We start from the raw sequence: 27,881 nt of genomic DNA, 5'->3' as shown, positions 1-27,881 counted from the left end.
GATGGACTATGATGAAGTCAAATGGCTCGGAAGAAGGACTGTGATGAAAGAGAAGGACCAGGAAAAGGGACTATAACAAAGGACAAAAAACTAGGACGAATGCGAAGAGCAAGGACAAGGAAGGACTGTGACAAAGGATAAGGATTAGAATGAAAGACTCTGACAGATGGTGGACTATAAAACATGGTTATAAAAACAGAGAAGGAATGGGATGAAGGACTCTGGTGAAGGAGGAGCACTATAATGAATGACTACGACGAAGGACGCAAACAATAACCTGTGATACAGTTAAAACATGCTTATTATTGCCAATCATAGTCTGCATTTCAATAGCCTTGGCCAGATTGCTCCTCTCTACCAGTGTTTTGATACATGGCGGTGCTTTAGAGCCACCCAATATACCAAAAATGCACCAGCACACTGTACTTGTTTGATATAGCGTACCTCAATAGTAACTCTGTGTGTCGTCTGGGAAATCGACTGTTCTACGCACATCTGCTTCTTCTAGCTTTGTCTTTGATATCAATGACCTTAACCTTTTTTAATTTGTTTATTTTCTTGGCTATCAAAAGTGAACTTCAAATTGTTGCACCTGACTTCAATTTACAAATATTCCAGTTTTTCCACATAAGGAAGTGTAAACAGGTAACTGAATGTCCAAGGCAAAAAGCTAACCCCTTCGAGATAAATCCCTTCCATGGGGTTGCACTCAAAAGATGTAACTAGGTCACATTGGCCCAGATGACTGAAAATGTAAATTATCAAGAAAAGCACGTGTAAGGTGTCAGTAGTAAGTCTCGGACATAGTGGCATCTTAAGTTTTGGTTATATAAACCTATATCGTCAAACTAATAGGAGTTTGCGAAATCCTATCTATCCCTAACATTATGAGGGGTTTCCTAACCTCAACAAAACTAAGTAACGTCTGTGTCAAGGTGTTCAACAAAACTTCTTCAGTCCTGTGTCCAAACCCCTAAACTGACCCTTTCATTCTAAACTAAATACATGGTGAAAATGGGGATTTCTTTGACCTATAAACGTATAGCTTATTCTTGAAGTTCCAAACATAAAGTTCTAAGGTGCACAAACGGAAAGAAAATAAAGTTCCATCAGGAAAGGGGCTTCCCTTCCCTTAGATTTCTTCAAGGGATCTTGATAATGTTTTATCACAGTTCTTGCATAGTTCTCTTGAATCCTTAAAGGGGCGTGAGTCTTAATTTATCTGCTACACACTCTGAGCTTTTCCCCTGGTATACTCTCCTGCCAGGGTATTGTTCCTTGTTCTTGAAGAAAGGGGAATGAACCATCCTTTTTTATTCTTTGTCCTTGTTTCCCTTGGTTTACTCGCCTGCCAAGGTGTCGTCAATTTCTTGCTTGGGTTTCACTTTCTCTTTTATCTGGCTTACAACAATGTTCCAATATCGGGTCAGCAACCCTTTCTTACTTCCATCGCCTTTATCTGGGCTTTTGCCTTTAACACTGTTTGCAATGCATTCAATGTCTGCGCTCAGGTTCTTTCTCTCAACAAGGTTTGTTTCAGTAATACTTGCACCTCCTTCACTTAGGCTTGTTCCTTTAGCATTGTTTGTATCAATAATATTTCCTCGGCCTTTACTTACAAACATTGTTGAAGGAACAAACCTAAGTAAGTGCACAGAGGGATATTACTAATACGAACATTGTTGAAGGAACAAGCTATCGGTAATCTTCACTCTGCCTTTACTTCGACTCGTTCCTTCAACAATTTGTATTGGTAATATTCACTAATGGACTCTCTAGCGTAGTTTGTGGTACACAGCACTCACTTGGGGCGCTCTCTGGTAACCCACTCACTCTCTGGGTTAAACGATCGTGGATGGCGTCTTCAGTGTTCCTCGTGTTTCCTCAGCGTCTGAGCTTCTGGTCCATTGACTGGTCTTGTATCCGGCGAGTTGTTTGCTTCCCACTTCACCTTCCTATGACTTTGGCATCTCCGGCGGCCCGTTGTCGAAAAGCGGCAAGTTCCTCCTGTCTGGCTCCTCTGCACACCGTGCCAGTTCCCCTCTGAACTGTGCTCTGTAGCCTACTCGCCTTAAGCTTCCTCCACAGTGTCAGCACAAGTCAGGTGCCTTTCTAGCTCTCTCGTTCTCCTGGCCATCACTCTCTCAGCTCCTTCTCCTGTGTTTGAAATTGTAATCTGCCCCTACTTCTACGGCTGGTTGTGAAAGTATTCAGGCAGTTGTAGTAAACTGCAATATAGAGTTCAAGGAGAAAGAGAGAGAGTCTGCTTATGTTCCATAGTTCACAATGTAAATTACCTCAAATATCTATCTGCTCATTCCCTTTTTAAAAATAATGCAAAGAGCAAAGAAATTAAGGATAGTGTTGACTGGTGACATCTGTTCATTTTGTGGGGGCGTAACTATTTCCCACAAATTTGCGTGAGGGACAGTGGAGAGAGGGAGCCCTAACTTCCCTATTTGGGCATCGATGTGTTCTCCCATAAGAAATAAAGTGAAATAATGGGTTGAAATCATGCAATTTTACAGCAATTCTTTTTTACAAAGAATTGGGTAAAAGGCCATTCTGCAATTAGTTTTGTAGGCTAAACCAAGAAAAATATCAAATAGTTTCCAAGTCACCAACAGTACACAGGTGTTCTCCAACACATTTTTAAGATGCCTCCTCCCCGAATATATGCTTGCAAAACATATGTTCATGATGCCTATGCCCACAGTATGTCCTAATTGCCACTGTAAAATATGACATTGGTAAGGTGGGTTTACCTCCTCATTGTCGCTATTAAACTCTCTCATGATGCTGGAGCTTAAGGTATGTCGTCATTGCTTTAAATCATATTAATGATCCTGGTGCCCACAGCAGTGCCTCTGTAAATCATGTTCATGATGTTGATGATTACAATATACGTTTGCCCTGCCACTATGGATCACTTTGTAATTGATACTTTTCTCCTATGGATCAATCCTTTTGCAAAACCACTTTAGATGCAGTTTGGGCTGGAAAAATGTCAGGTTGTCACCAGATGGCAATGTGTGGTTCAGAGTTCAGCTCCATCATGTCTCCTTGTTGCCTCTTTGTGCTGGAAGTGATGTAATCCGTATATCTTTACATGGAGCCACCAGCGGCATCTTCCTCATTTCCTTTTTTCCACTGACAACGCAGGAACATTTTTCAGAACAAGTGACGTTCATTCAATATTTTTTTATCTAGTCTCCTCCAAAATAATGTTTTTCTGCTTGTAGGTAGTTTGGACTCGCTATGACGGTCATTGAGCCAGACCCGTTCTGGGTTTGGAGTCTCAGGAAAAATCATTACACTGAGAAAGCGGACCATGCTGCTCCAGGCTCCCAAAGGTTGTGAGGGAGGGAGTGAGTGTGTAAGCTTTCTTTAGCCTTTATTAAAAAGAACACCCCAGCAAAGTAATTTGCAGAGTTATCACAGGCTCCTTAGTTGTAGCCAGACACGCCACCTCGTGAGTACTCCTCTCCACCTGAACAGAGGAACAAAAAGAAGAGGCATCATCATTTTATATACAAGTCCTCTTCTTCCTGGATGCAATCCTCTTTCTTGAAAAGTGCTACCGAAGGTCACAGCACAGGTCAGAGTATGAGAATTTTGCGCAGCAATTAGTTGTCTGGGGAGGACACTAGGCCTTCGTTCCCAAAATACTTTTTTACACCTGAGTAGTCTGGTTGGCAGTGGAAAAAATATTTGGACGAGCCTTTTTATTGGTCCCTTCCCCTGTTATCATTGCCACTAGAGAGGCCAAATACTGCATCTGCACACCCAAGAGCTTGAACTGCATTCTGGAACCAGAAGATACTAGCATCTTCAGCCTCAGTGTTGTCACCCGTCTCGCTCCTCTTCTGGTGTCGGCATCATAGGTGTCACCAAAACGGGTGCCACAGAAGTAGATTGCTTCAGCACCACTGTCAACAATATAACAAGTTTTACCCATTTTTTAGGAAGAGACCACTAACCTCAGCCATGACAAACTGGCTTAATTTGGAAAGGGTAGAGACATCTTCAAATATGAAAAGGTGTCCGGACTGTTGGATTTTCAGAAGTCTGTCGCAGAATACCCAAAAGGGCTCCATCAGGGAGGACTTTCAACCAACCCTCCTGTCTCCTGTGAAAAGACAATATCCAGGGACAGAAGGATGGAGCAAAAAGGCTGGGACCAAACCAGGGTGTAACCAACCAGCACCTATTCCAACTATAAGACCGAACAACCGTCACTACAGGTAATCTCGCCCGTCCACCGCCTGATTTTCTGTGTAACCACAAGTACCTTACGGTAAGGAGCAGGTGGCCAGCGACCTAAAAATGTAGTAGAAGGAAGTGATAATTGGTAGAAGTCACTAGGCGGATCCCAGTACAGGATAGGATTTGAAACCAGAATGCTGCTCGGATGAACAGCAACAAGCAAAAATAGAAACAAGAGTCACAGAATACACAAAATGATGCTGTTCCAAGGATCATCCAGTAGAAGGGTCAAAGTACATTCAATAGTGCCAGAGAGGGCAATCTATAGACAAATTCAGTAGACAGAAAAAGGGCCGTAAAACATAGTTCAAACTTTCCAAAAAGGGCAATCCAAAGGCAGTACCAGTAGATGGAAACAGTTCCAAAAACAACATTCAAAATGTTCCAAAAAGGGCAATCCAAAAGGCAATATCCGTAGTCAGAAAACAGGAAAAGAATCAGGATAAGGTAAGCATAGCAACAAATCAAGAAGGAGCGAACAGGGGCCCTTACTGACAAACTGACGGTGGCCCCGAACATACTGGCTTCAGTACTATCTATTCATAAATATTTGGCACAGGATCACAGAGAAGCTCTATCGGATCCATTATTTTTGATGATGCATCACTGGCCCAAATGTTTGGTGGTGTATGCAGATGCTGCTGTGTCGAGATTTGCATCTTCCCTACTTCCCTTCTTAGTAGGTAGTCTTAAGAGGCTGGAGACTTGGTGGGTGGGGGAGAGTATTTGCGGCAGGCAACTTTGCTGTAAAAACACTTAATGTGTCATGTACTATGAAAAGCTTTACCCATTGTGGGCAGCAGCAGAGTTGGCAGGTCGTTGGATCTGCAAGGATTGTTTAATCCGTTGTTCCACAATGGAAAAGAGACCTCAAATAATTCTCTCCAAGTATGCATAGACGGACACCTGTGTTGGGCCACTGCTAAGGAGACATTTATGGCTAGGCATGCCAACTTGTTCCAAGACATCCAAGCATGGCTATTGAACATGACTTTCAATGGCCTGTATTTATTCGGCACTAAGGCAAACTAAGCGCTGAAGAAGTTTTAGGCTTTCAGGCAAACAATCAAATCTTTGGGTCAAAACCTTTGGTTCGGTCATTCTGCCTAATTTGCTCCCATCAGGGGAAGGTACCGTCCCTACTGGTTTGTTTCAGAAAGCCGAGTTTTGCTAGCTGCATCAGGACAAAGTACCTCAAATTTGTAAAGGCTAGTGACAGTACAAACACAGAAATTAGCACTATATGATACAATTGAAATGTTTGATCAGGAAATCTTGGTTGTAAAAACCACCAGGTACAACAGGAAGGTTCGGATCTACTTGAAAACAAAGTGTGTGAGCTCAGAAGACACCAAAAACAGAAATATTCAAACATGCGACTGGTGTGGATGGGAACAACATGAAAGCATGGTTTGCAAAGTGCTCAAAACAGTGTGCCTCTAAAGCAGTGTTCTTCAAACTGTGGGGCTGTCCCATTAGAGGGGGCCCAAAGGATACGCAGGGGCGAGATGCTCTTCAAAAAGGGTTTACAGTGACTGCTCTTAAAAGAAAATATGAGCAGTCATTGCATCAGGTGGGAGGGAAGGGGCCGCAGCAAGATTGTTATTCAAGAGGTGACTCCGCTTAAAAACCGTTTGAATACCACTGCTCTAATTTGTCCTCAAGCAACACTATGCAAGAATATGGATTGCCATATTCTTGCATAGTGTAGATCCCACTATTGGGATCAGTGCGGTCGATTAATGATGACTCGAGAAGACTCTGAGGTCTCGGTCTACCGGTTTAAATCACAGGACCCAAAAGGAATCTCCCATAGGATTGTGTGACTGTAGTTTGGAACCATTCAAGATGTTGCTTAACTAGGAGCCCTGTTTACCACGTAAATGTCTACACCTTCACAGGTACCTTGGGTCAGAAAATGTCTGACCTAAAAAGGCCCCCATACAACCGACAGAATATGACATAATACTCATTGATGTGATGGAGTCTGCAAGTTGCGTGTGTGAAGAAAGGAATCTGCCATGTTGTGCTCGGGTGAGTAGGTGTCTTTGGTGAAAAGGTTCCATGTGTTAATATCCCTGCAAAAATATCGCCATACAAAAATATCCCCATATTATTGCTGCAGTATTAAGGCATAGAACCTGCAGGGGACACCCCTGCATTATTTTTAAAGCAGTGGGGGACACCCCCAGAACCCCTGCTCCCAACAACCCCAAAAATTATTACCCCCCCCAAAAAAATATTGCCTATGGCCGTTCCAGATGACCATATATACAGCGATATTTTTGGTGGGGATAATGTGTAGTTATACCGGTGAAAATTGTCCCACCTCGACCATTACTGACAAGAGCATTAAGTGGAAAGGAAGTCTAAAGGAAAATGTCTGGATTTCTTTGGTGGCTGGCTAAAAATATGACATAGGTTCCCTTTGCTATCAACGACCTACTTTTTAAATGAGATAGCCAACTGAATTAAGCATGTTCCATAACATCACACAGAATTAACCTACAAATGAATTCACCGGGAATGAAAATAATCACTGATGTTTGTAAAAAAAAAAAAAAAGATTTTTAAGGTCATAGTTGATATTGGGTTGTACATGATTGTATCGTCATTCCTCTGTTTTTGGTGTTTAATTTGTATAGAATGGAAAAAAAAGTTAAACAATTAAATAACACCAAATTCTGCTGTATAGAATGTTGTTAAAACCTTTAGTGCAAATGTGTTATTTTTTTATAGATGTAGCCAGTGAGAAGCAAAGACGTCTGCTATATAACTTAGAAATGGAACAAATGGCTAAAACAGCAAAAGCGCTGATGGAGGCTGTGAGCCATGTTCAGGCTCCTTTCACGAGTGCGACACATTTGGAGCATGTGAGACCAATGTTCAAGGTAAGGATTGTATTATGCACACACCTACGTAAAAATGGCAGGCCTGCCTCAGTAGCTTCGAGATGTATATTCTTTTACAGTTCATTATAGAACATGCATGCCAGATCAAATTGATGGAAACAATATACATGTGCATATGACTGAGATGGTTTGGGTTGTGTAAAAACTTCACCCGTCACAGAAAATGTGCCGTTTCAAAATGTAAGTGTAACGCACTCTTTAGTCTCCACTTATTAGAGTTTCAGTAATGGAGATCAGTAATGAGGACATGAACACTCATAAGTAAGAGTATTTTTGGAATCTGTTAAATTAAGTGACGTTTATTATATTAAATGTTGTGTAATGAAAGATATAACATAATGAAAATATATTGTGCACAAATTTGCCCGATTCATATGTAAAGGTCTCTCCATGCAGCCTTGTGGTATGCTGCAATTTTATACAATTAGTTCCACTATCCAGAATTTAGTTGTGTTCCCTTCAGTGAGGCACCGGGAAGTCAGTCAAGCAACTATTCAGCGATCTTGTTGAGTCATATTCAGGATTCACCTTAGCTGTTTTGGGATTTGCAAACTTATGAGAGGAGCTTCTTAATAGGGGTACAGTATAATACAGTATTATTGACTATAAAGAATATTTCAGGGCAGACCAGTGCACACCGTCATTGGACCAATTTATATGTTAATCTCTCTGTGCTAGACTATGGGCAAAAACCAGTGATTTCTTCAGTGAGAAGCCGATGACTCACTTGGGTGAACTGTGGGTAAATAGCCTGTGGTCGTGAACCTCCAGTTAGCTGTTGATCGAGGTTTGAATTTTGTACATTTCTCTTTGTTAATTCGATCTTTTTTCAAGTGAACTGAAAGAGGCAGCTAGTGCTAACTGACAATAAAGCTCAGTTCCAATTTGTTATCGGAACAGGAAGGAAGGTAAAGATCTTGGTGCCTCTGCATTTCAAAAACATCACTAACTTATTTGCAGATTTAGAAATGCAAAGCAAAATGCTCTGTTACTTTATAATGTTTTGGAGATCAGAGATGATATGGTTTGTCTTTAATCGGAGAGGGTGGGAATGGAAGGGCATTGCCTTGATGGGTCTATTTGCAGCACCTTTCAACTAGAAAGATCATATTTAATTTTCTAGGATTTTTCTCCGGAAATGGTCCGTGGGGAGTTCAATAATTGTTTGCTGGAACATCAATGTTGTTGATTCATCCCAGTAAATCTTATTCCATCAGTTCTGAGCTTCCCAGAGTTAGAATGATCCGTATGGTTCCAGGTATGGTAAAGAAACTTTGTCTAGGATAGGTTTATAAAAGATTTACAATTTAAATGTTGAGTCTAAGTGTTAGTTTTCCCATGTTGTGGTTAAAGATTCAACAGATCATTGTAAACTTACCAGATTTTGCAACATGTCTGTGGGTACCACCCTAAAATAGGTTGCATGCTTTGGCACCTAGCATTATTTTGGTTTGGGAATAAACAACCACAGGCCACGAAAATATAATTTCCACAGAATATAATGGAAACCTGTCATGGTCACGCGTCACCTCTCAGTGAGAATATAGAGGAACTTTCCATGTATGATCTCTGGATTTTCAGGCTTGCAAAGAGCTCATCACAAGCATTTTGAAACGTAAAGCTATTTTCCTGACTCTCAATGCATTCCTTCACCTGCTCAAGGGAAAATAAATTCTGGTGTTTACGAACGCCACCACCTCATTGTTTTATTTGAATAAAATGAGGGGCATAAAGTGCCCCCATGTATGGTTCCTGCCTGGATTTACAAATCTAGGAATGGTTCAAGTGGCAGTATATCTACTTTTTCACCTCTCATGTTACATGAACGCTGAATGCAGAGGCCTACTCAGCTGATGGTCTCACCAGAACCATGTGTATGAACTTCCCTCATAGAGTGGGGACAATTTTTCAGATGTGGAGCTTTCCACAAATGGATCTGTTTGCATCTCATCTAAATACAAATTGTCCTCTTTTGCATCTTCTATGGGACAAGGCTCCCCATGTTTGAGGAGATGCCCTAACTCTGAGATGGGGAGAACATTAAAACATATCCACTCCCATCCCTATTATTGAATCACAAAATCATGCTGAAATTCAGGCACAGCAGACATGACACTTGCATCTGGAAAGACAAGCTAATCGGTAGAATTGCACTCTTAGCTGCTTTATTTTTGTTTCAGATACGTATGTATATAGGTACATTTTTAATGTAGCAGAGCCCTAGCTGTGGAGTTATTGAGGGCTTTCTATATGGTGGGAGAAGGTATAGTGGACTATGTAGGTGATGGTAGGAGGTCCTTTGCCTTGTGCTCTAGTCTTTTGAGCCCTAGTTGAGTATTACTTGAGCAGGTAGATCTCCAGTTCTTTCTCAAACTGATTTGATTCCACATTGATGATACTTTACAAGAGAATGCCAGTTTACTAGGTTTTTCTTTCCTGCATGTTTTGGTTCCCAGCCTTGCGCTCAAATGGCTCCTTGAATTACATTGACCCTGTTAGATTACTAGCTTTTCAGCTAGGTGAGCTGGTGCATAGGTCGGTAATGCAGTGAATGCAGTGCAGGCTGCTTTGAAGATGATCCGGACTGGTATTGGCAGCCAATGCGACTCACTGCGCACCAAGGATATATGATTGAATTTTTTATGCCAATGATTTGTCTTGCTGTAGAATGTTGTACTGCTTTCAATTTAGCGGAGACTAAGGCTGGGACACCTGTAGAGGAGCATGTACTCTCTCCCCCCCACCCCCCACACCCTCCTTGCTAGTTGTGATAATGCTAATGATTGGACAGCAGTCCTAAGGTCCAGGTGTTGCAGGGAGGGTATACTTTTGAGGAGAGTTGAGTTGGTACCAAGTTGTGCTGTTTTTTGCAATGTGTTGTTTGAATGTTTGGCCACAATTGATGGCGAAGCTTAGAGAATTCTGGATCTGTTTTGGCCTGAATCCTTCGAGGAGCATTATTTTCACAAGAGTATTAAAGAGCACTAATGTGAATCCTGTTTGCCCTAAAGAGTTAAGTGTTGAACCTGCAAATTGGTGAATACTGTGAAGCTGTTGTGAACCTCTTGTCAGTTGACTTTAACCGCAAGTGCACTTGTTGTTGTGAAACGCTGTTCGGCAGGGGAGTAAGCCCAGAGGGCAAACCTTTGGAGGTAGTAGACATGGCATGGGAGTAAACCAAGTGGAAGTTGTAAAAGGGCTACAAAGTGATCCTGACAGAGAAAATGTATGTGCTTTTTTTTACTGACAAAAAGAGCTGTGTAAAGCTGTCACTAAAAAGTTGTGTTTCTTTAGAACTTATCAGTTGTGGAAAAATCATCCTGACAGACAGTTATTGTTGCTATTGATGAACTGCGAAGTTGTCCTTTATCTAAGGGTCGTTAATCTTACAAGGAAGCGGAAGAGCTTACAATATATTTTTCTGAATCATTGGAGTATTCAACTTTCTGTTGATCAATTGAACTTACAAAGAACTGTGTTGGAACTTTGTAGCAAACCAGGATTTCCTTATTTTCTTTTATTGAACTGTGAAGCAGAATTCCGCTTGAAATCTGGGGAGGGGTCTTCACACAGGTTCTAAGAAGAGACTGTTGCAATACGAACTCAATTACTATTGTTTTGAATTTCCATGTATTTCCTTATTTATTTGTTGTTTTGTATAAGTGTGAAGGACAGATATCCTTCATTAGAGTGTTTCCTTTAGTTTATTTTAGGCAGGGAAATCCTTGTCAGGGTAGGGTTAGTGAGGCATGTATCCAACCTTCTAATTTAGTGAATTGGCATTTGTTGAGAAAACCTTACAAAGAGTTCTGCCTCACATTTTTGACCCCTCACAGTACAAAATGGTGTATTGGATGTGTGTGTCCTGAGATGTGCTCAAGCAGACAGAAGGTGATGGTAGGAAAGCTCAATAACCAGATGGACAATATGTGCCCCACTCCCTGAAACTCCAATTCTGCCAGGCGTTATGGCTAGGGTGGGTACCAGCCTACTGTGCAAATGGGAATTCCCTACAGATAACAGTGGCAGCAATAGCCTGTATCACAAGCTCATGTTGGATATGTGATGGGAAATAAGGAGAGTGAGGGAAGAGTGAAGGGAATGGGCATTGGGTGTTTAGTAAATGCCATATTTAACCGTTGTAGCACCATGGTTGTAATGTTTTTAAAGTGTCCCCAATAAGCTTGAACGTAGATTATTATAATTCTTTCACAAGTAAAATTGGTGCATTGGATGTGTGTGTGTACCGAGATGTGCTCAAGTAGAGCATGTTGATAAGGCTCAAATTCCGCTGAAGTGTCTTAATTGTTCCCACAGGGCATAACTACACAACCTTATTTCTGGGACTTTGGCCCCTGAGGGCCAGGCAGGTTCTATTAAAGTCAGTATATGAAAAACTAGTATGCATCTGTGAAGGGAAAAAACTTCACACTGCATTTCGGTGAATGATGTGCGCGGACTGGGTTGCATCAGACTAGATCATTGGGACAGGCACCAACACCAGGGCTGGTATTTTCAGACTAGCCTTTGAAAAATACACCCTACTATTTAAGCCTCACTGTAGACTCATGATTCCAGGCAATGCTAGTCACCCTCCCTACCTTCTCTGCAAGCTGAAATGTGCCAAGGCTGATTGTACCTCCCAGACTGGGGGCCATATGTCAATTGGTCAGTCCTAATCTGTTGTGAAAAGGGATTTGTCTTCTAGAGATACCCTTCATGGCAAATGGTCTGTAGCCAGAGCAGCAACGCTTTAGCGCAAGTACGTGAATGCACAGTAGGGAGGATACAAAGTAGTAGAAGAGGATCCTGATGTGTGTATTAAATTTAGTCCCATCTTCGGTAGATAATGGTTATATGGCCTTGCTCCACTCCCCGTACCTTGAGAATAAGTTCTGCATGTTATCTCCACCCCAAGCATTTAGTGCCCATGTCATATCTCTGCCTCACACCGTCCATGTACCAGGATGCCATTTTTCTAGCAAATTATGTACCAATTTGTAAAGGGTGGGTGTAAAGGGTGTAACACTGGAAGTAATTGGGCCAAAATCCATTATGTTATGTTATGTTATTTTGCATTTATATAGCGCCTTATATACCATTGGTATGGTCTGAAGGCGCTGGTAGGTTGAACGCCCTTGGGAACCGAAGTTCAGGTCAGTAGAGAGAGTAGGGGGGAGTCAAAAAGTGCGTGTGCGCACCATGTATGTGTGCAGCTGGTGCGAAAACAAAGTAGCTGCTTCTTAGCTGTAGGTGTGGTGGTTGAGAGATCAGGAGTATGTGTTCGCTCTGGTCGGCTTTATCCGGAACGAGTGTGGCTGCGTTAGGCCTGAGAAGAACGCCTGGCTGGGTGGTGAGAAACCAGCAATGTTTACTTAGAGTGATGTGGAGTAAGCGGGAGATGTAGATATGAGAACAGTTATACCGAATGGTGTCCTAGTATCTCTGTGTTCTAGATGAGTGGTGGTGTAAGGGAGAGAGTAAGCGTGGGGTGTGGCGTGATGTATGTTTTCAAGAGTTTCCTTCATTCCAAGGCATGTTAAGTATCGTCCGTTGCACATAATCGTCCGTTCCTCATACTCGACCGCTCCACACATTCGTCCAGTCCGCACCCTACGTTTGGTTCGCACCCTCGTCCAGACCGCACACTTAGTCAGGTCTAGACACTTGTTGAGACTATATGCTTGTGTAGTTTATCCACTCGTCCAGTCTACATACTGGTCGAGGTAGGACACTCGTTCAGTCCATAATCAGTCGTGCGCTCCCCACACTCATGTGCTCCCCACACTCATGCGCTCCCCACACTCATGCGCTCCCCACACTCATGCGTTCCCCACACTCATCCGCTCTCAAAAGCATCCGCTCTCAAAGTCATCCGCTCTCCACTCTCGTCCGCTCTCCACTCTCGTCCGCTCTCCACTCTCGTCCGCTCTCCACTCTCGTCCGCTCTCCACTCTCGTCGGCCCTCCACTCTCAAACCGCTCTCCGCACACTCGCCCGATCTCCACTCTCGCCCGATCTCCACTCTCGCCCGATCTCCACTCTCGCCCGGTCTCCACTCTCGCCCGGTCTCCACTCTCGCCCGGTCTCTGCTCTCACCCGCTCTCCGCTCTCACCCGCTCTCCATACTTATCCGCTCTCCATAGTCCTCCGCTCTCCACAGTCCTATGTATGTAAGAGGAATAAAAGCACTCAACAGCTGGAAACAGATTAACACATATTCAATATTAATAAGTGTGGCCCAGAGTTTATTTGAGCCCAGTACAATCGTAGTGTATCAAAGTCTCCCTTAGTGGCATTACAAGGAAAGCAAAGAAATCTGTTACAGTTGAAATAGTTAACATCATCCTTCTATATTGGTATTGTTTATTTGTAAAGAGCCTATACACAAAGCAAGTGTTTCAAAGTGCTCAAGGAGGGAGGGAACAAGGGGTAAAAAAAAGTCATTCAGAGCCCTTGAATTTCTGAATGATACAAGTGTACACTAGGCAGAGTAAGTGCATGGCACAAGTGCATAAGTACAGTTAACAGTGTAGATAACAGCAAATAGGTCTGATGATGATGCTGCAGTTTTTCCAAGTGCATTGAGGCGTGACCATGCAAGGGGGGAGACAAGGGTAGATTATCTCCAAGGCATGGTACATTCAATTTGTGCTAGTGTGCAGACAGGTGGGGGGCAAGCGCAGGATGTGGAAAGTGGACCAAGTGAGCCCAGTCAGTCAGAGCTAGGGTAAGTGCTGAGGGATGCCACTCATGGGTCAATTGACCAAGTGCAATAACGATGAGGCAAGTGCAAGGCCCGGAGGCAAGTGCTATAGGATTGGCGAGGGTGCCAGGGACCTGTGAGACTCTGAGGTACACCAGGCGTCCAGTCGGAGGGCTGTTCGGAAAAGGAGGGAGCAAGGGATAGAGCGGAGAGAGAGGTTAGCAGGGTAGAGGGAGAGAGAAGGAAGAGAAGAGGAATGTTTTAAGTAGTTTCCGGAATTTAGGGAGATCCAGCTCAAGACAGAGGGCGGCAGGGAGGCTATTCCAGAGGGAGGATAAAGATCTCCCTCCAAATCTCTGCTTGGAGAATCGGCTCATTCGCAGAAGGTTAGAGGTAGATCAGTGGAGGGCTCGGGAAGGACATTATTTAGGCTACGTTGCAGATAGGTAGGTCACAGGCCCCAGAAAGCCTTGTGGACAATGCAGAGGGTCTTGAACTTGATCCTTGCAGCCACAGGGAGCCAGTGGAGGAATTTCAGTGTCGGAGAGATGCGGTCCCTGGGCTTGAGGCCAAGGATAAGTCTTGCGGTTCTGTTCTGGATGAGTTGCAGAGCAGTGGCAGGGAGTTTGAGAAAGAGGCTGTTGCAGTAGTCCAGCCTTGAGAGAACCAAGGCTCTGGAGACAGTGAGCCCCTGGAGGAAGAGTACCTCTGAGGATGTGCAGCTGGTAGTTGGACTTTTTAGAGATGTCCGAGATGTGAGTGGAGTTGAAGATGACCCCAAAGTTTTTTGCCATGCAGGTGGGTGGAGGCGCAGGGCCAAGGGAGGCCGGCCAGAGTGAGAGTGGGAAAGCGGGAGTCCGAATGCGAATGATCTCTGTCTTACTGGCTTTGAGGCAGAGGTTGTTTGAAGCACACCATGACTGAATTGCAGACAATCAGATATGAGTGAGGTACAGGAGGTGGCTGAGAGTAACCAGAAGGAGAGTTGTGCGTCATCCGCATACCACTGGAAGTTAGGGATGAAAGTGGCAATCACACATGTCAGGCCAGCCATGTAGACATTGAAGAACCAGGGGATAGGTTAGAACCCTGGGGTACGCCACAGGTTGATAGTGATAGTAGAGTCAGCCAGACCACCTGGAATGGGCCGTCCGAAAGGAAGGAGGTTAACCACGCCAGAGCCTGGCCTGTGATTCCCAGGGTGTCAAGGAGACATGCAATCAGGATGTTGTGGTTTACTGTGTCAAAGGCAGAGGAGAGGTCAAGAAGAATGAGGACATGGGGAGTGTCAGTGTCGAGATTTGAGAGCAGGTCTTCACGTGTCTTCAGAAGAGCAGTTTCCGTACCTCTGGATGCTCTAAAGCAAGATTGATGGTCGTGGAGGGTAAGCTGACAGATAGCCAGCTTCTCCAGGAGTTTGCCCAGGAAATTAGTGATAGAGATAGTGCAGTAGCTTGCTGGAATGGAGGGGTCGACGTAGGGTTTTTTAAGTAGAGGGTGCACAAGCGAGTGCTTAAGAGAAGTTGGGAAAACTCCAGTGGCAAAAGGGAGATTGCAGAGGTCAGCCAAGGCTGTAGCGAGAGCCTCAATGTTGTTCTTAATAGTTTTGGAGAGGCAGTGGTCCACCTGTTTGGATGAAGCCTTCATAGACCGGACTTGTCTGGCGACCTCATCAGGTGTGATGGGAATGCGAGAAGAGAGAAGTGTGGAGGGGCCACGGGAGGCTCCAGAGGTGTTGGTGTATGATGTGGTGTGGAAGAGAGAGAAAAGGATGTCTTGGGTTTTTGCGTTGAAGTGCGCAGCCAGGGCCGAGCGAAGGTCCTGGGCGGGTGTGATAGAAGAGGAGGCTGCTGCAGGATTGCCCAGTTCCTTACTGACTTTGAAAGGTTTGGCCGTGTTGTTTGATGCCGTAGATATGCAGGCTTGAATAAAGACTCTTTCGAGAGTATTGGGTCCTCCGACGTATTCCAGATCTGTGACAGTAATCACAACAGCTGTGCTGCGCTGCTTCGGAAAATCTTGTGGCGTCTGCATCCTGCGTCAATGACGTCGACACGCTGTCCTCGAGGGCCTCCGTCGAGCCGACGTCACCGGATGTTATAAGTAGGACGCACGACGCCCGTAGCCTCAGTTCCGTTTTTTCCATGAACGTGTTCGCTTCGGAGATCTTGGCGTGCCTTGATTCTACTGAATCCTGTTCTTTCGGTTCTTCAAACCTGTTTCTTTATTGCTAAGGGGGGCAGACAAGTATGATGTCTTCGGCTTCTTCCACCCCGCGGCCAGGGTTTAAGAAGTGTTGGGTGTGCGGGTCCAAGATGTCAGTGATGGAAACGCACAACGCTTGCCTCTGGTTCCTCGGGGAGGACCATGATACGGACAACTGTGTCGACTGCCAATCGCTCACATCGAAGTCCTTGCGGGAGCGTAAGAAGAAGCTGTCGATCGCTAGGGTGGCCAAGCCCCAGAAGTCACGTTCCACTGGTCTTTCGAAGGACGATTCGAGGGGCGACTCGCCGCATCGTCGTCGTGAGTCCGGGGGTTCTCGGTCTGGGAGTCGGTGCCGCCATTCCTCTGCCTCTTCTTGGCACTCCAGGAAGCGCCGTCACAGGTCGCCTTCCCGTCCTCTTCCGAGGACTCCGCCCGTCAGCAGGTTCCTTGTTCCGACAAGCATTCCACTCCTGAGGAATGGGATTCCTTCCGAAAGGAGATGTTGGCGATTTTTCAATTGCAGGGCTCCGGTCCGTCCGCGCCGTCTGAGGACGCCGGTCATGGCCGTGCTAGAGAGACCGCTCATACGCCTTTGGGCTCGAGCAGTCGTCACGACCACCAGGCACCTTCGAGGTCCCGGTCGGACAAGGATGGTCGACATGCCCGTTCCAGGTCCCGGTCGGCAACGCCCTCGTGACCGCGAGAACCTGTGAAGTCTTCGAGGAAGACATCGACGCCGAGGGTTTGACAGCATACTTTTGTACGTCGCTACTCCCTATATTCTATCCATGGGCAGGATCTGGCCTTTGGCAAGGCGGTCCTTTACTCTGCAATTTGATTGGGTATTCTAAATTTGTATATTCTTAATTCTTTTCCCACCTCCTTATGTTGGTACTGCTTTGGGAGTCTGTCATAGATATGGAATACATCGGAGGACCCAATACCCTCGAAGAACAAGTTACTCTCTTATCTGGTAACGTTCTTTTGATGGGATGGTCGGACAACATATTCCATATCGCTTCTTCCCTGCCTTTGCCGCTACAGAATTTCTTATGCGATTGCAGCTTACGTTTCCGCAAGGCTTTGTGTGGTCATACTGGCAGAATATTGGTGCCACACGTTCTAGAAAAAAACTACAACTGAGGCTACGGGCGTCGTGCGTCCTACTTATAACATCCGGTGACATTGGCTCGACATAGGCCCTCGAGAACAGCGTATCAACGTCATCGACGCAGGATGCAGATGCCGAAAGATTTTCCGAAGCAGCACAGCAGTGGTGATTACTGTCAAAGATATGGAATACGTCGTCGGACCATCCCATCGAAAGAACGTTACCAGGTAAGAGAGTAACTTGTTCTTTCTTGAAGTGGATGCAGAGTCGATATTGCCTTTGATGGAGGCGGCAGGCCAGTTTGTCAGAGGATCCGCCCGACGAATGCCATTTCCGCTTAGCTGCCCTACACTTGCGTTTAAGGGCAGCCAGATCGAAGTCGTACCAACAGTTGCACTTTTTGGAAGGCTTCAGTCGGACACTCCTGACAGGGGCAAGAGTATCAAGAGTGTTGGAAATAGAGAAATTGAGGTTAGCAAGGGCTGTGTCAGGGTGAGAGTCAGCCGCAGGAGGCAGAGAGGTAGAGTGTAGATGGAGGCGAAGGCAGCCAATGTCACTCTTTTCATGGGTCTGGTGACTTTGAAACCGAGAGGAAAGTAGAGAGGAGGCCAGGTCAGCCCATTCCGAGGGGGAAGAGAGTGGACTGTCCTGGAGGCTGATCGAAGATGGTCAGAAGGAGAGAAGATTTAGGAGAGAGTAAGAGCCTGCAGACTAGGCACTCGAAGGAGGAGTAGGCCCGAGTAGGGATGACGGACACATGTATCAATTTTGGGAAGATCAGCGCCACACCCTCTGCTGTCCTCTTAGGCCTGGGTAAAGAGAGGATTTTGTATCCTTCAGGGAAGAGTGTGTCGAAGTTCGTGACAGAGCTGTCCTTGAACCACATCTCTGTGATGGCAAGCACATCAAGGTCCATGAGTTTGAGGAGGTTGCAGATGTCAGACGAGGGTTTGACAGCAGAGCGAGAGTTGAGCGTGGCAATATGGAGCAGCTTGCCATCTTTGAAGGTCTTCCATAGGGGGCGCAGGTGACGGTGGTCCCACCCGTGGGTGGCAAGAGCGCCAGAAGGATAGTGGGTGGCGGAGGCGCCAATGCCGACAAGGGAGCCAGTGCAGAGGAGGGCACAGCAGGCAAGGGACCCCATGCATAGGAGGAGGAAGGCACAGCAAGGTTAAGGAGCCTGTGCAGAGGAAGAGGGAAGCACAGCAGGCAAGGGAGCCTGTGCAGAGGTAGAGGTAAGGTTTGAGAGGCGAGGTAGGAGCCTGTCAAAGAGAAGATGGCTGGGTTGAGGACCCTGAACCATGATGGTTCCATTCTGATAGACATTAATGATGACCCTGGAAATGTCAGAGGTCAAGGAGAACCTCCCAGCCACAATTAATGGGAGAAGAGGTGATAGGAGAGACAAAGGCGACCATGCAACAAGTCCATAGGACGGTGAGGTAACGACAAAGAGGATTTCTGTAAGATTTTCTCTGGTGGATGCCGTGAGATAGCTGTCTGCAATAGGAAGGCCTGGGTTGGAGCCCAGTATGTCCTCCTTAAGTTTCTTCTGGCCAGATTTAGTGAAGGCAAGGGATAGGAAATAGAGAAGCAGTTAGAAAAGATAGGAGGGATAGATAGCGACATAGCTAGCTGCATTTGTGACAAGTACCACTTACCAGCCTGATGAACTGAGGCACAAGGAGGGGGTGGGGGAAAACACAAGGGGTGGGGGGGACAGCGGATAGGGGCGCAGGCACGGAATACAAGGTTGGACGTGTAATACAGGATGTACTCACAGCAACACTTAAAAAAAAAAAGGTAGTAAGTACCAGTTGTGCACCCTGCTAAATTCGATTTTAGCTCAAAGCAGAATAAACACTATATAGGGGCATAATGTGAAGACTAGTTTCTTAGTTACCATCTAAATTAGCAGCATAGATAGGATGGTCACTGCCTTCCTCGTCTACAGGCCAGAATTCTGGGCTAGAGATCTGCATTGGCGAGCCTATGTACTTCTGAGCCACTGTCCTCTGTGGGATGGAAACAGAATCATGCAGATGCATGATTCTGTTTCCATCCCACAGAGGAGACCAGTCCCTTTTAAAACCCTTTCCACCGTGCATAACCGGTGTCTTTAGATTGAAGTCCATCATGAGCTTGCATATGATGGCTCTTGTTGCCCCCGCAACAGAGAACTCCATATTGCACCATTCGAACAAAAGAGGTCAAGGTTCACCATCTACGGCCCTACCCCCACAGCTAGGAGCCCCCTCCATGTTGTAGCAGTTAAAGCTCCACATCTTCATCCCCCTGGTGCTATTTGTGACCCTTGACCAATCAAGTATATTCCAGGCCACTGACCGCACCAGAATCCGCTTGCCATCGTGGGACAAGACCACTGGGCTCACTTGGCACCCGGAACTGACACAAGACCTACTCTGTGTCATGTGAATCTTCTGCCACCTTAAAGATCTTCTCAGTAATCGGCAATCACACTATAATCAGCCACACAAGGGCAAGGCTCATATCGTGCCTTCACAACCCTTACTGAGAGGATGGTTGCATCCCCATATGTGCACAGCTAATCTGTAAAGGACAAATGATGTTCGGCACAACCCCCTCCTTATTGTCTACAGCATTTGGTTGGGAGTGTTTTGATTGAGGCTCTAGGAAAGGCTCAGTCTTCTCTCTTAAACGTCCTGGTATGGGCCTCAGGAAGGCCTAGTATAGTGCTGCACCCGCCCACTGTGCAACTAAGTAACTTTACCACAAACTCCACTTATTCCACCTTATCACATCTGACAAACTGTATAGGCAGCATGTTAACTCAGACCACCTTGGGGATCTTCTCATGCTTGGGCAGGGGTGCATCCCTGGAAAAACCTATTTAAGACCCTGCTAGCCATGAGTAAAGACAGCAATGCAGGCATTCGTCTGAAAAGACTGTTGAGTACATTATGCTTTCCGCACCATCTGGCTTACAGCTAGATGGATTAGGCACAGGGAAATCCGCCGCAGATATAGCTACATGCAATCCCGTGTATCTTTGAGAATCAGAATTGTGCTCCAGGATTTCACAGCCATTCGTGCAGCATGTCCTAAAGGAACAGTTTATGCTGGTGAGCATAAACAGCCTCGGCAAAAGGCTTGTGCGCAGGTAGGTTCCGTTTTAACAAATTTGACATCTCGAAAAACAGTGTCTTTCCCTTGCATGCACACTTTGTGCACGAAGGTGAAGTACATGTTTAGGTAATAACAGCATTTGTTTTTTAATGAAACTCTGTTGATGATTATTTACAAATAAAAAGCCATGTTTTATAAGGGACATGCTCGAAGAAGAAAACATGCACCAATTTAATGGCAATTTTGATAAAGGGCACCATCACCTCATCAGATGTGTGTTTTGCTAGATAGAATCCATCATTGCACACAGACTAACTGTCCATAAATGCACTCTTCCTAATATTTTGAGATGAGAATTCATCCTGAACTTCAACTCAAAATAATTAAAAAAAGACTCCCTGCCTACTGATAACCAACCACTACTACTGCCTACGGAGCACAACACTAACCCACCATTTTGCTTCAAGACTATCTCAATCATTGACATTGAAAATGTCAATCTTTCCCTTAAACCTTCCAATTGCAAGGGTGACAGTTGCCCAGCGCAAATAATCAAGGATGCACCTGGAGACCTAGCCCCATTCATCTCAAAGCTAATTAATTCCTCCTTCAAATCAAACACGGTACCGACTAACTTGAAAGAATCCTGGGTCCTCCCCCTACTGAAAAAATAAACCCTTGACCCCTCCATACCTACCAATTACAGACCCATTAAAACTGTACCCTTCTTACTTAAAATCATTGACAGAGTAGCTTATCTACAAATTCAAGACTACCTTGAAACTAATCACCTGCTAGGATCACGACAATCAGGATTCCGCCGCCTCCACGGCACTGAAACAGCCTTGCTTGACCTCAAGACTAAAATTGAGGAGCTAAAGGACAATGGCAAAACCACCCTGCTACTACTGTTGGACTTGTCCGCAGCCTTCGACTTAGTGGACCACGCAGTCTTATGCAGCCACTTAAGACTCGCTGCCAACTTCACAGGAGAAGCCATTGCCTGGGTGCAATCCTTTTTAGCCAATCGTACAATGAGAGTTTTCTCTACCTCCTCCTGCGCCAATCCCATCCAAATCTCCTGCGGAGTCCCACAGGGAACCTGCGTATCACCAACGATGTATAACATCTTCACTAAACCACTATTCGACAAGTTGGACAGACAGGGTGTCACTTACACTAATTATGCAGATGACACCCAGATCCTCATACCCCTTTCGGCAACTATGAAGAGGACCTGGCTATGGTGAACAAAATATACACCCTCATTCGGGCATGGATGGCAACCCATGGCCTTTGCCTGAATGATGATAAGACTGAGATTCTACTCCTCGGATCCAATTCTAATTAAAAAAAACTAACTCCAAACTACACATCCTTTAACATTGACAATAACATCATCAAGGTCCTGCCGGAGGTAAAAACGTTAGGATTCTACCTGGACTCCTCTCTCAACCTAAAAAAGCAAGTTAACTCTCTCTCCTCTACCACTGCCTACACTTGCAAATTAATCCGAGCTGCCAGACCATTCCTGTCTAGCGCCAGTTGCATTACCTTGGCCAATGTGCTCATCATGTCCCGACTTGATTACTGCAACGCCCTGTACTCAGGAGCCAACAAGTATGTCACTGACAAACCTCAAAGACTGCAAAACAACGCTCTTAGAGCAGCGTTGAACATACCTCACAGAGAGCATATCTCTAAATTTAGGAAAGAGGCCCACTGGCTAAAAATAAAAGACAGAATCCTCCTCAAAACGATATCCCTCACCTCCAAATGTCTCAACACCCTAGCACCACCCTACCTTTTGGAAAAAATCACTAGGAAAACTGCCGCCAGACCTTTGAGATCTGCCAACACCTTCCTGCTTGACATTCCCAGATTCAAACTTGCCACGGCTGGAGGAACTAGCTTCCCAGTCAAAGCTGCACAAGTATGGAACACACTTGCTACTGACCTTAGATGCCCTCTCCCGTACTCTAGATTCAGAATCAACACCCTCAAATGGCTTCGCTCGAATGACATATAACTTCTTTCTCTGCCTGCCTTTCCTTTCCGGACCTGCACTATCAAAATGCCTACGACACACCTTCCTCGCTCTCACAAGTGCAACCACAGGCCACCCATCTGATGTTTCACCTCATTTACTGTATTATACTCTCTCTACAATAATTGCCTATACTGAATTCTTGCACTGTACTTGTTTTCTCATACTGTAATGTAATTTATGCACGTACTAACTATGTAACACTGTAACCAAGCTTCGAGTATTCTTGTACCGCTGCGCCCGGCTGCCCATGGGCTTGGTGCGCATTATCAAATAAACAAACAAACAAACTTATATCTTTGTGGACTCTTCTAGTTGGCGTGGACACCTTTCTTGGCTGCTTTCAGTGTGGGTCTGCAAGACTGTGATGACACGGAAGTGGCCTCGCTGTGCCTGGAAGGCATACGGTGTGCAATCAGAATCGCATGCATCTTCAGTATTCAGGTACTTATTTTTTTCTGTTTGTGCAACAGCAGTTTCAATTCGAAGTGTTATTTTAATCGTGCATACGTCTTTAACACAAATAAATATAGAGATTTGTTTATTTTCCATACAAACGCAAAGTCACAATGGCCTTTGATTGTTTATGAACTGTATAGGTTGGATGGTTGACCTCTTTGTGTGTTTTTCTTTCGAACTATATTATGTTATTGTGTGTGGAAGTACAAACACGATCCTTCTACTAGTGAAAGAAACCTGTTAGAAACAAAATGAGAAAAAGTGTGCTTTTTTATTTTTAAAACCTTAGGTAGACGTTGTTTTGATTGTCTTCATTTTGCTTAACCTAAATTCAACCTTTTTTTATTGTTATGGGAGTCCCTCTAATGCTCCCTCAACCTCCTCTGCCCCCCATGCATGCATATTATTGTGTGGTACATCAGAATCGGGAGACGGACAAGGTGGCATTTTGTCTGAATGTGTCTTTTGTTATAAATTACAAGGCCTAAGCTGTCCCCAAGTCTAAGAATATCTACCCTACTCTAGAAAAGAAAACATAAAAGGGTGTTTTTCAGGATGTCTTAAACCACAAGAAACGTCCTCTGTCCAGAATCATATGCTACCACTGCAAAAGAAAACCATACATTCAACAACGGTACATTTAGGGCCCTGGTCCAAACAAAAGAATGGTGGCTTGTTCCTGACCCCACCCTGGTGTATTTGTATCAGTAGGGATCCTCACCCCGAGGCACAGTCCAAGCAAGTACACAAAATGTCTCTTGTCCTCTTTCTCACTTGGGGACCAGTAGCTTGCCCCCTCCAACCCTCTGAGTGTTCTCCTTGTGTTCCATACCAAGAATCCTCCTGATGTTCTCCCCACCTGGGCAGTTCCTGGTCTTTACCCCGCCCTGGGGTGTCATTCCTCTCACCCCGCTTTGGGTTCTCTCACCTACCTTGGGGGCTGGTTTCTCTCACCCCGCCTTGGGGGTCTGGTTTCTCTCACTCTGCCTTGGGGGTCTGGTCTCTCTCGCCCGCCTTGGGGGTCTGTTTTCTCTCACTCCGCCTTGGGGGTCTGGTTTCTCTCACTCCGCCTTGGGGGTCTGGTTGCTCTCACTCCGCCTTGGGGGACTGGTTGCTCTCACCCCGCCTTGGGGGACTAGTTGCTCTCACCCCGCTTTGGGGTTCTGGTTTCTCTCACCCCACCTTGGGTGGTCTGGTTTCTTACACCCCGCCTTGGTGGGCCTGGGTTTTCTCACCCCGTCTTCAGAGGTCTGGTTTCTCTCTCCCCATCTCGGGGGGGATGTGGGGGGTGGGGGCGGAGGTAGGGAGGAATCTGGTTTCACTCAACCGATGCCTTGGGCGTGTCTGGTTTCTCACTCCACCTTGGGAGGTGGGGGGGGGTCTGGTTTCTCTCCCCCGACCTTTAGGGGTCTGGTTCCCCAGGCTGCTTTCCCTGGTCTCTGCATCGGTTACCGGGTGCCAGGCCCACCACTGTTCTCAAGTGGTCGTGTCACCAAGGAAGATGGTCTTCTTTCCGTCTCCATCCCTCCCCTAACCGGAGCTCGGTCAGAGTACCTTCCTCTCTGCTTCCAGCTAGTGGGTCTCGTTTCTCCCACGCCACCGCTGGCTCCGCAGCTTGGCCTAGCTCTGCCCATCCAGGACGTCTTCTCTACAGAGGCGTGCCTCTGCATAGCGATGACTCTCCTACCTCCGTAGGAGTCTCTCTCCCATTCGCTGTCAGTTCTGCTCTTATGCACGTCATCAGAACAAAAGGAATTGTGTCCGTCTTCCTTGATTATGGCATTCTGACGATGTTCAGAATTACATGAAGCCAATAGAGTAAAAGAAGGGTCTTTGTTGGTTATATTTGTTGGTTATAGTCATAACTGGAGATACCAAAGTCTTTCCAACACCTATCCCGGCAGAAAGTGTCTTTTGGACTGGCAGTTCCTTATCGGAATGGGGGTCCTTGTCACCAAAAGGGGAGTCATTCCTAGTTAGGTCCCACTTGCCCAGTCCCATAGGGAGGGTCTTGCTTAGCAGGCTCACCTCCCTATCCTCAAAGGGGGGGTGGCTCCCTCCTGAGGAGAAAGTATGAATTGTCCAGATTCGTCACAGAACACTCATCTTGTCTGTTGCCAATAATGCCAGTATTGCACTGTACGAACACACTCATGCTGGCTGTGCTCAATGATGCCAATATCACCCACTGAAAGAAGACTTTTTCATGGTGGCCGTTCGAATATGCACCAGTATTGCCACTGTGAGAATGCTCATGTTGTCTGTGCCAATTTTCCACAGTATTGCCATTTTCAGAACATGCTTGTGGCGGGTGCTTCTAATAATGCCAGTATTGGAAGTTTAAGGACATTTGTGGTGGCTGTGCCTGACAATTCTAGTATTGTCAATTTAAGAACACACTTGTAATGCATGTGCCTTCATGCTAGATGTGTCAAGATGCGCCAGCATATCACTCTGACTCTTCGTCTTGCAGCGTAGATTTCAATTTAAAAAACGTACACTACCGACGCAAAGCTCCCCCTCCACTCTGTCCCTGGCATTACAACATTCCCGACCCCCTGCCATGTAAGCACTGGACCCAGGCCTGCATTGCACACTCTCTTCATTCACACACACGTTGACAAGTGTGGATGCACATTAACCCTTGGCTCAATTGAGCCTTGTAATATTGGTGTTGGAAAGTTCATTTTAAGAAGAAAAATGCACACTGCGGTATAGTTTGTGTTTGTTTAAAGCATGTGTTTTATTTGGGTACCACTTTGTTGCTGAAGGTCACTGGGCATGTATTAAGATGGCACTATTGAGAGACATTTTTAGACCGATGGACCGTGGTAGCAAGCATAAGGGGACATTAAGAATGCCAGTGAACTGGACAAAGACCTGGTCCCCTCTCCGCTGTCCTAGACGAGAGAGAGAGACAGAGACAGAGACACACAGAGAGACACACACAGAGACCGAGACACACAGAGAGACACACAGAGGCCGAGAGACAGAGAGACCGAGAGACCGAGACCCCGCTCAAGCAGCTCAGACACGGAAGGAGTGGGGCTCAGTTCCAGCACACCAGTGTGACCCTGATCAGGAGGTTTCGACCTAACCAGGTTTACTTGGGCTTGTGAGGCAATTCCTGTTAACCCAGCCGATGAGAGGAATAGGCGCCCAGGGAGAGAGTTTCTTCCGCACATGTTCCAGAGTAGATAAGGTTGCAGTGCAGCAAGTGCAAGCCAGCATGTACTCTTGTAAGCTTCAGTTGCAACAAGTGGCAGCACAGGCGAGAAGACGTAGACCATGCACCCGTTCCTAGTGACGCTCTGTATGTTTAATGATCAAACAACATGGCCAAAGTGTGAAACCTCACACACATTACTAGGGGATGAGTCTGATCTCTCTGGGGGCAAAGGATTGCCTTCTCCACCATTGGATCTTTCTTAGATTCACATGCTGTGAATATTCACCGTCGTTAGACTGGGAATCCTCAGTAACTTAAAGCAATTTAAATTTAAACTGAAACGTATAGTCACTTTTGCGTCATATATCGCACAGCCAATATGAAAGTCTCCCTTAGCTCCACCCCTCTCGGTCATCTTCAGGTTTTTTACAGCATGTTTGTGTTGAGATTCCTAAACAATTGCTCCTATGTCTTCAATATTTGATATATATATTTCGAATGGATTGTGTCCTCCCACGTATTCCTCATCTTAGATATATTGGCCAGCTTGCTGCTTCATTCGGAAAAAAAGATTTGCCAGAGGGCACTGTTCTCGAACCACATAGCTTGGTCCCTCGAAGGGCACCGTCGAGCGTCGATGTCATCCGTTGTATAAAGGACTCGAGCCGCGCCCGTTGGTTCAGTTCCGTTTTTCTGAGCTTCTGCTTCGTGTATCGAAACGGCGCGTCAGTTTTCTCATCGCAAAATGTCTTCTTCCTCAACTCCAACAACACCCAAGACAGGTTTTCAAAAGTGTCTGAAATGCAGAAGAAAGATGTCCATTACGGATCCTCACTGCAACTGCCTTTGGTGCCTTAGTCCTGATCACCGAGTCGACAAGTGCGGGTCGTGTCAGGCGATGTCGTCATTGTTAAAAAATGTTGAGAAGGCGACCCCAACTCCCTCAAAAAAGATACGTGAAGAGCATGCCCCTGTCCACTCTAAAAGTGACAGAGGGAAATCTAAAACATCTCACACTAAATCCCACACAAAGTCGAGGGCGTCCTTGGACGATGATTCTCCAGGGCATCATGAGACTATACAAAAACCTAAGGTGCATAAATCGAGGTAGCCAGAGGTCAAAATGGCATCCTCATCGTCGAAGTCAGCTATCGAGTCGACGCGGCCTTCGACGACTTCGTCGAAGCCAAAAAGGGCATCGATACCTTCGGCCTCGGCGTTGAAGCCTTATTCGACATCGAAGCCCTCCTCGATGACCTCGAGGATACCTTCAAGCATATCGAAGTCATTGTTGATTCCTTCGACGACTTTGTTGGGGAAATCCTTTATACTGGTTCCCAAGACGACAACTATGGCTAAAAGTAGGTCTATTCCACTTCTACCAGAAAAAAAATTCCACCCTCAGCCCAGGCAGGAATTTTTAAAATCTGTCTGCTATTTTTGAGGAACAAACCTCTGATGAGGAAATTACATCAGCTGGTGTTCGATTTGGGACAAGAGAGGTCCCTGAGGAACTAGTAAATCCTAATTCAAAAATGACAGACCTTTATGACTGCCTACAATCGGCCAGTGGCCTAGATACCTCACCTGAGGTAGAATTTGAAAGACCGGCCCTCACTGACCATGCTGAACCGGGGTATAGGAACCTTATGCAAAGGGTGATAGATTTTATGGGGTGGAAGTCAGTGTCTCCTAGATATGATCAGGACGACTTAACTGATAATATTGATGAAGGACCTAGTTGTTCCTTTCCACAAAGCTCTTCAAAAGAGAGTTATGACAAATTGGGAGACCCCTGAGTCTTTACCAGCTGTAAAAAAGAAATCTTTCGGAAAGTATAGACCTGCTCCCTCGGAACCAGAGTATTAGTCAAAACATCCTTCACCTGAAAGTTT

The 27,881-nt window shown here is 45.6% G+C and overlaps 1 protein-coding gene across 1 annotated transcript in view; it reads left to right on the top strand.

The window, feature by feature from the left end:
* ARFGEF1 (ARF guanine nucleotide exchange factor 1) overlaps positions 1-27,881 on the top strand; it is a 1,973,034-nt gene that overhangs the window by 1,113,803 nt on the left and 831,350 nt on the right. Inside the window, exons 19-20 of the mRNA XM_069621149.1 lie at positions 7,006-7,157; positions 22,674-22,802. Coding sequence (XP_069477250.1) covers positions 7,006-7,157; positions 22,674-22,802 — 281 coding nt within the window. The remainder of the gene's footprint in view (positions 1-7,005; positions 7,158-22,673; positions 22,803-27,881) is intronic.

This window comes from Ambystoma mexicanum, chromosome 5q (genome assembly GCF_040938575.1).
Source record: "Ambystoma mexicanum isolate Mex_15411 chromosome 5q, UKY_AmexF1_1, whole genome shotgun sequence".
NCBI lineage: Eukaryota > Metazoa > Chordata > Amphibia > Caudata > Ambystomatidae > Ambystoma > Ambystoma mexicanum.
Note: the sequence above shows the minus strand (reverse complement) of the source record. Positions and strands in the feature narration are given on the sequence as shown.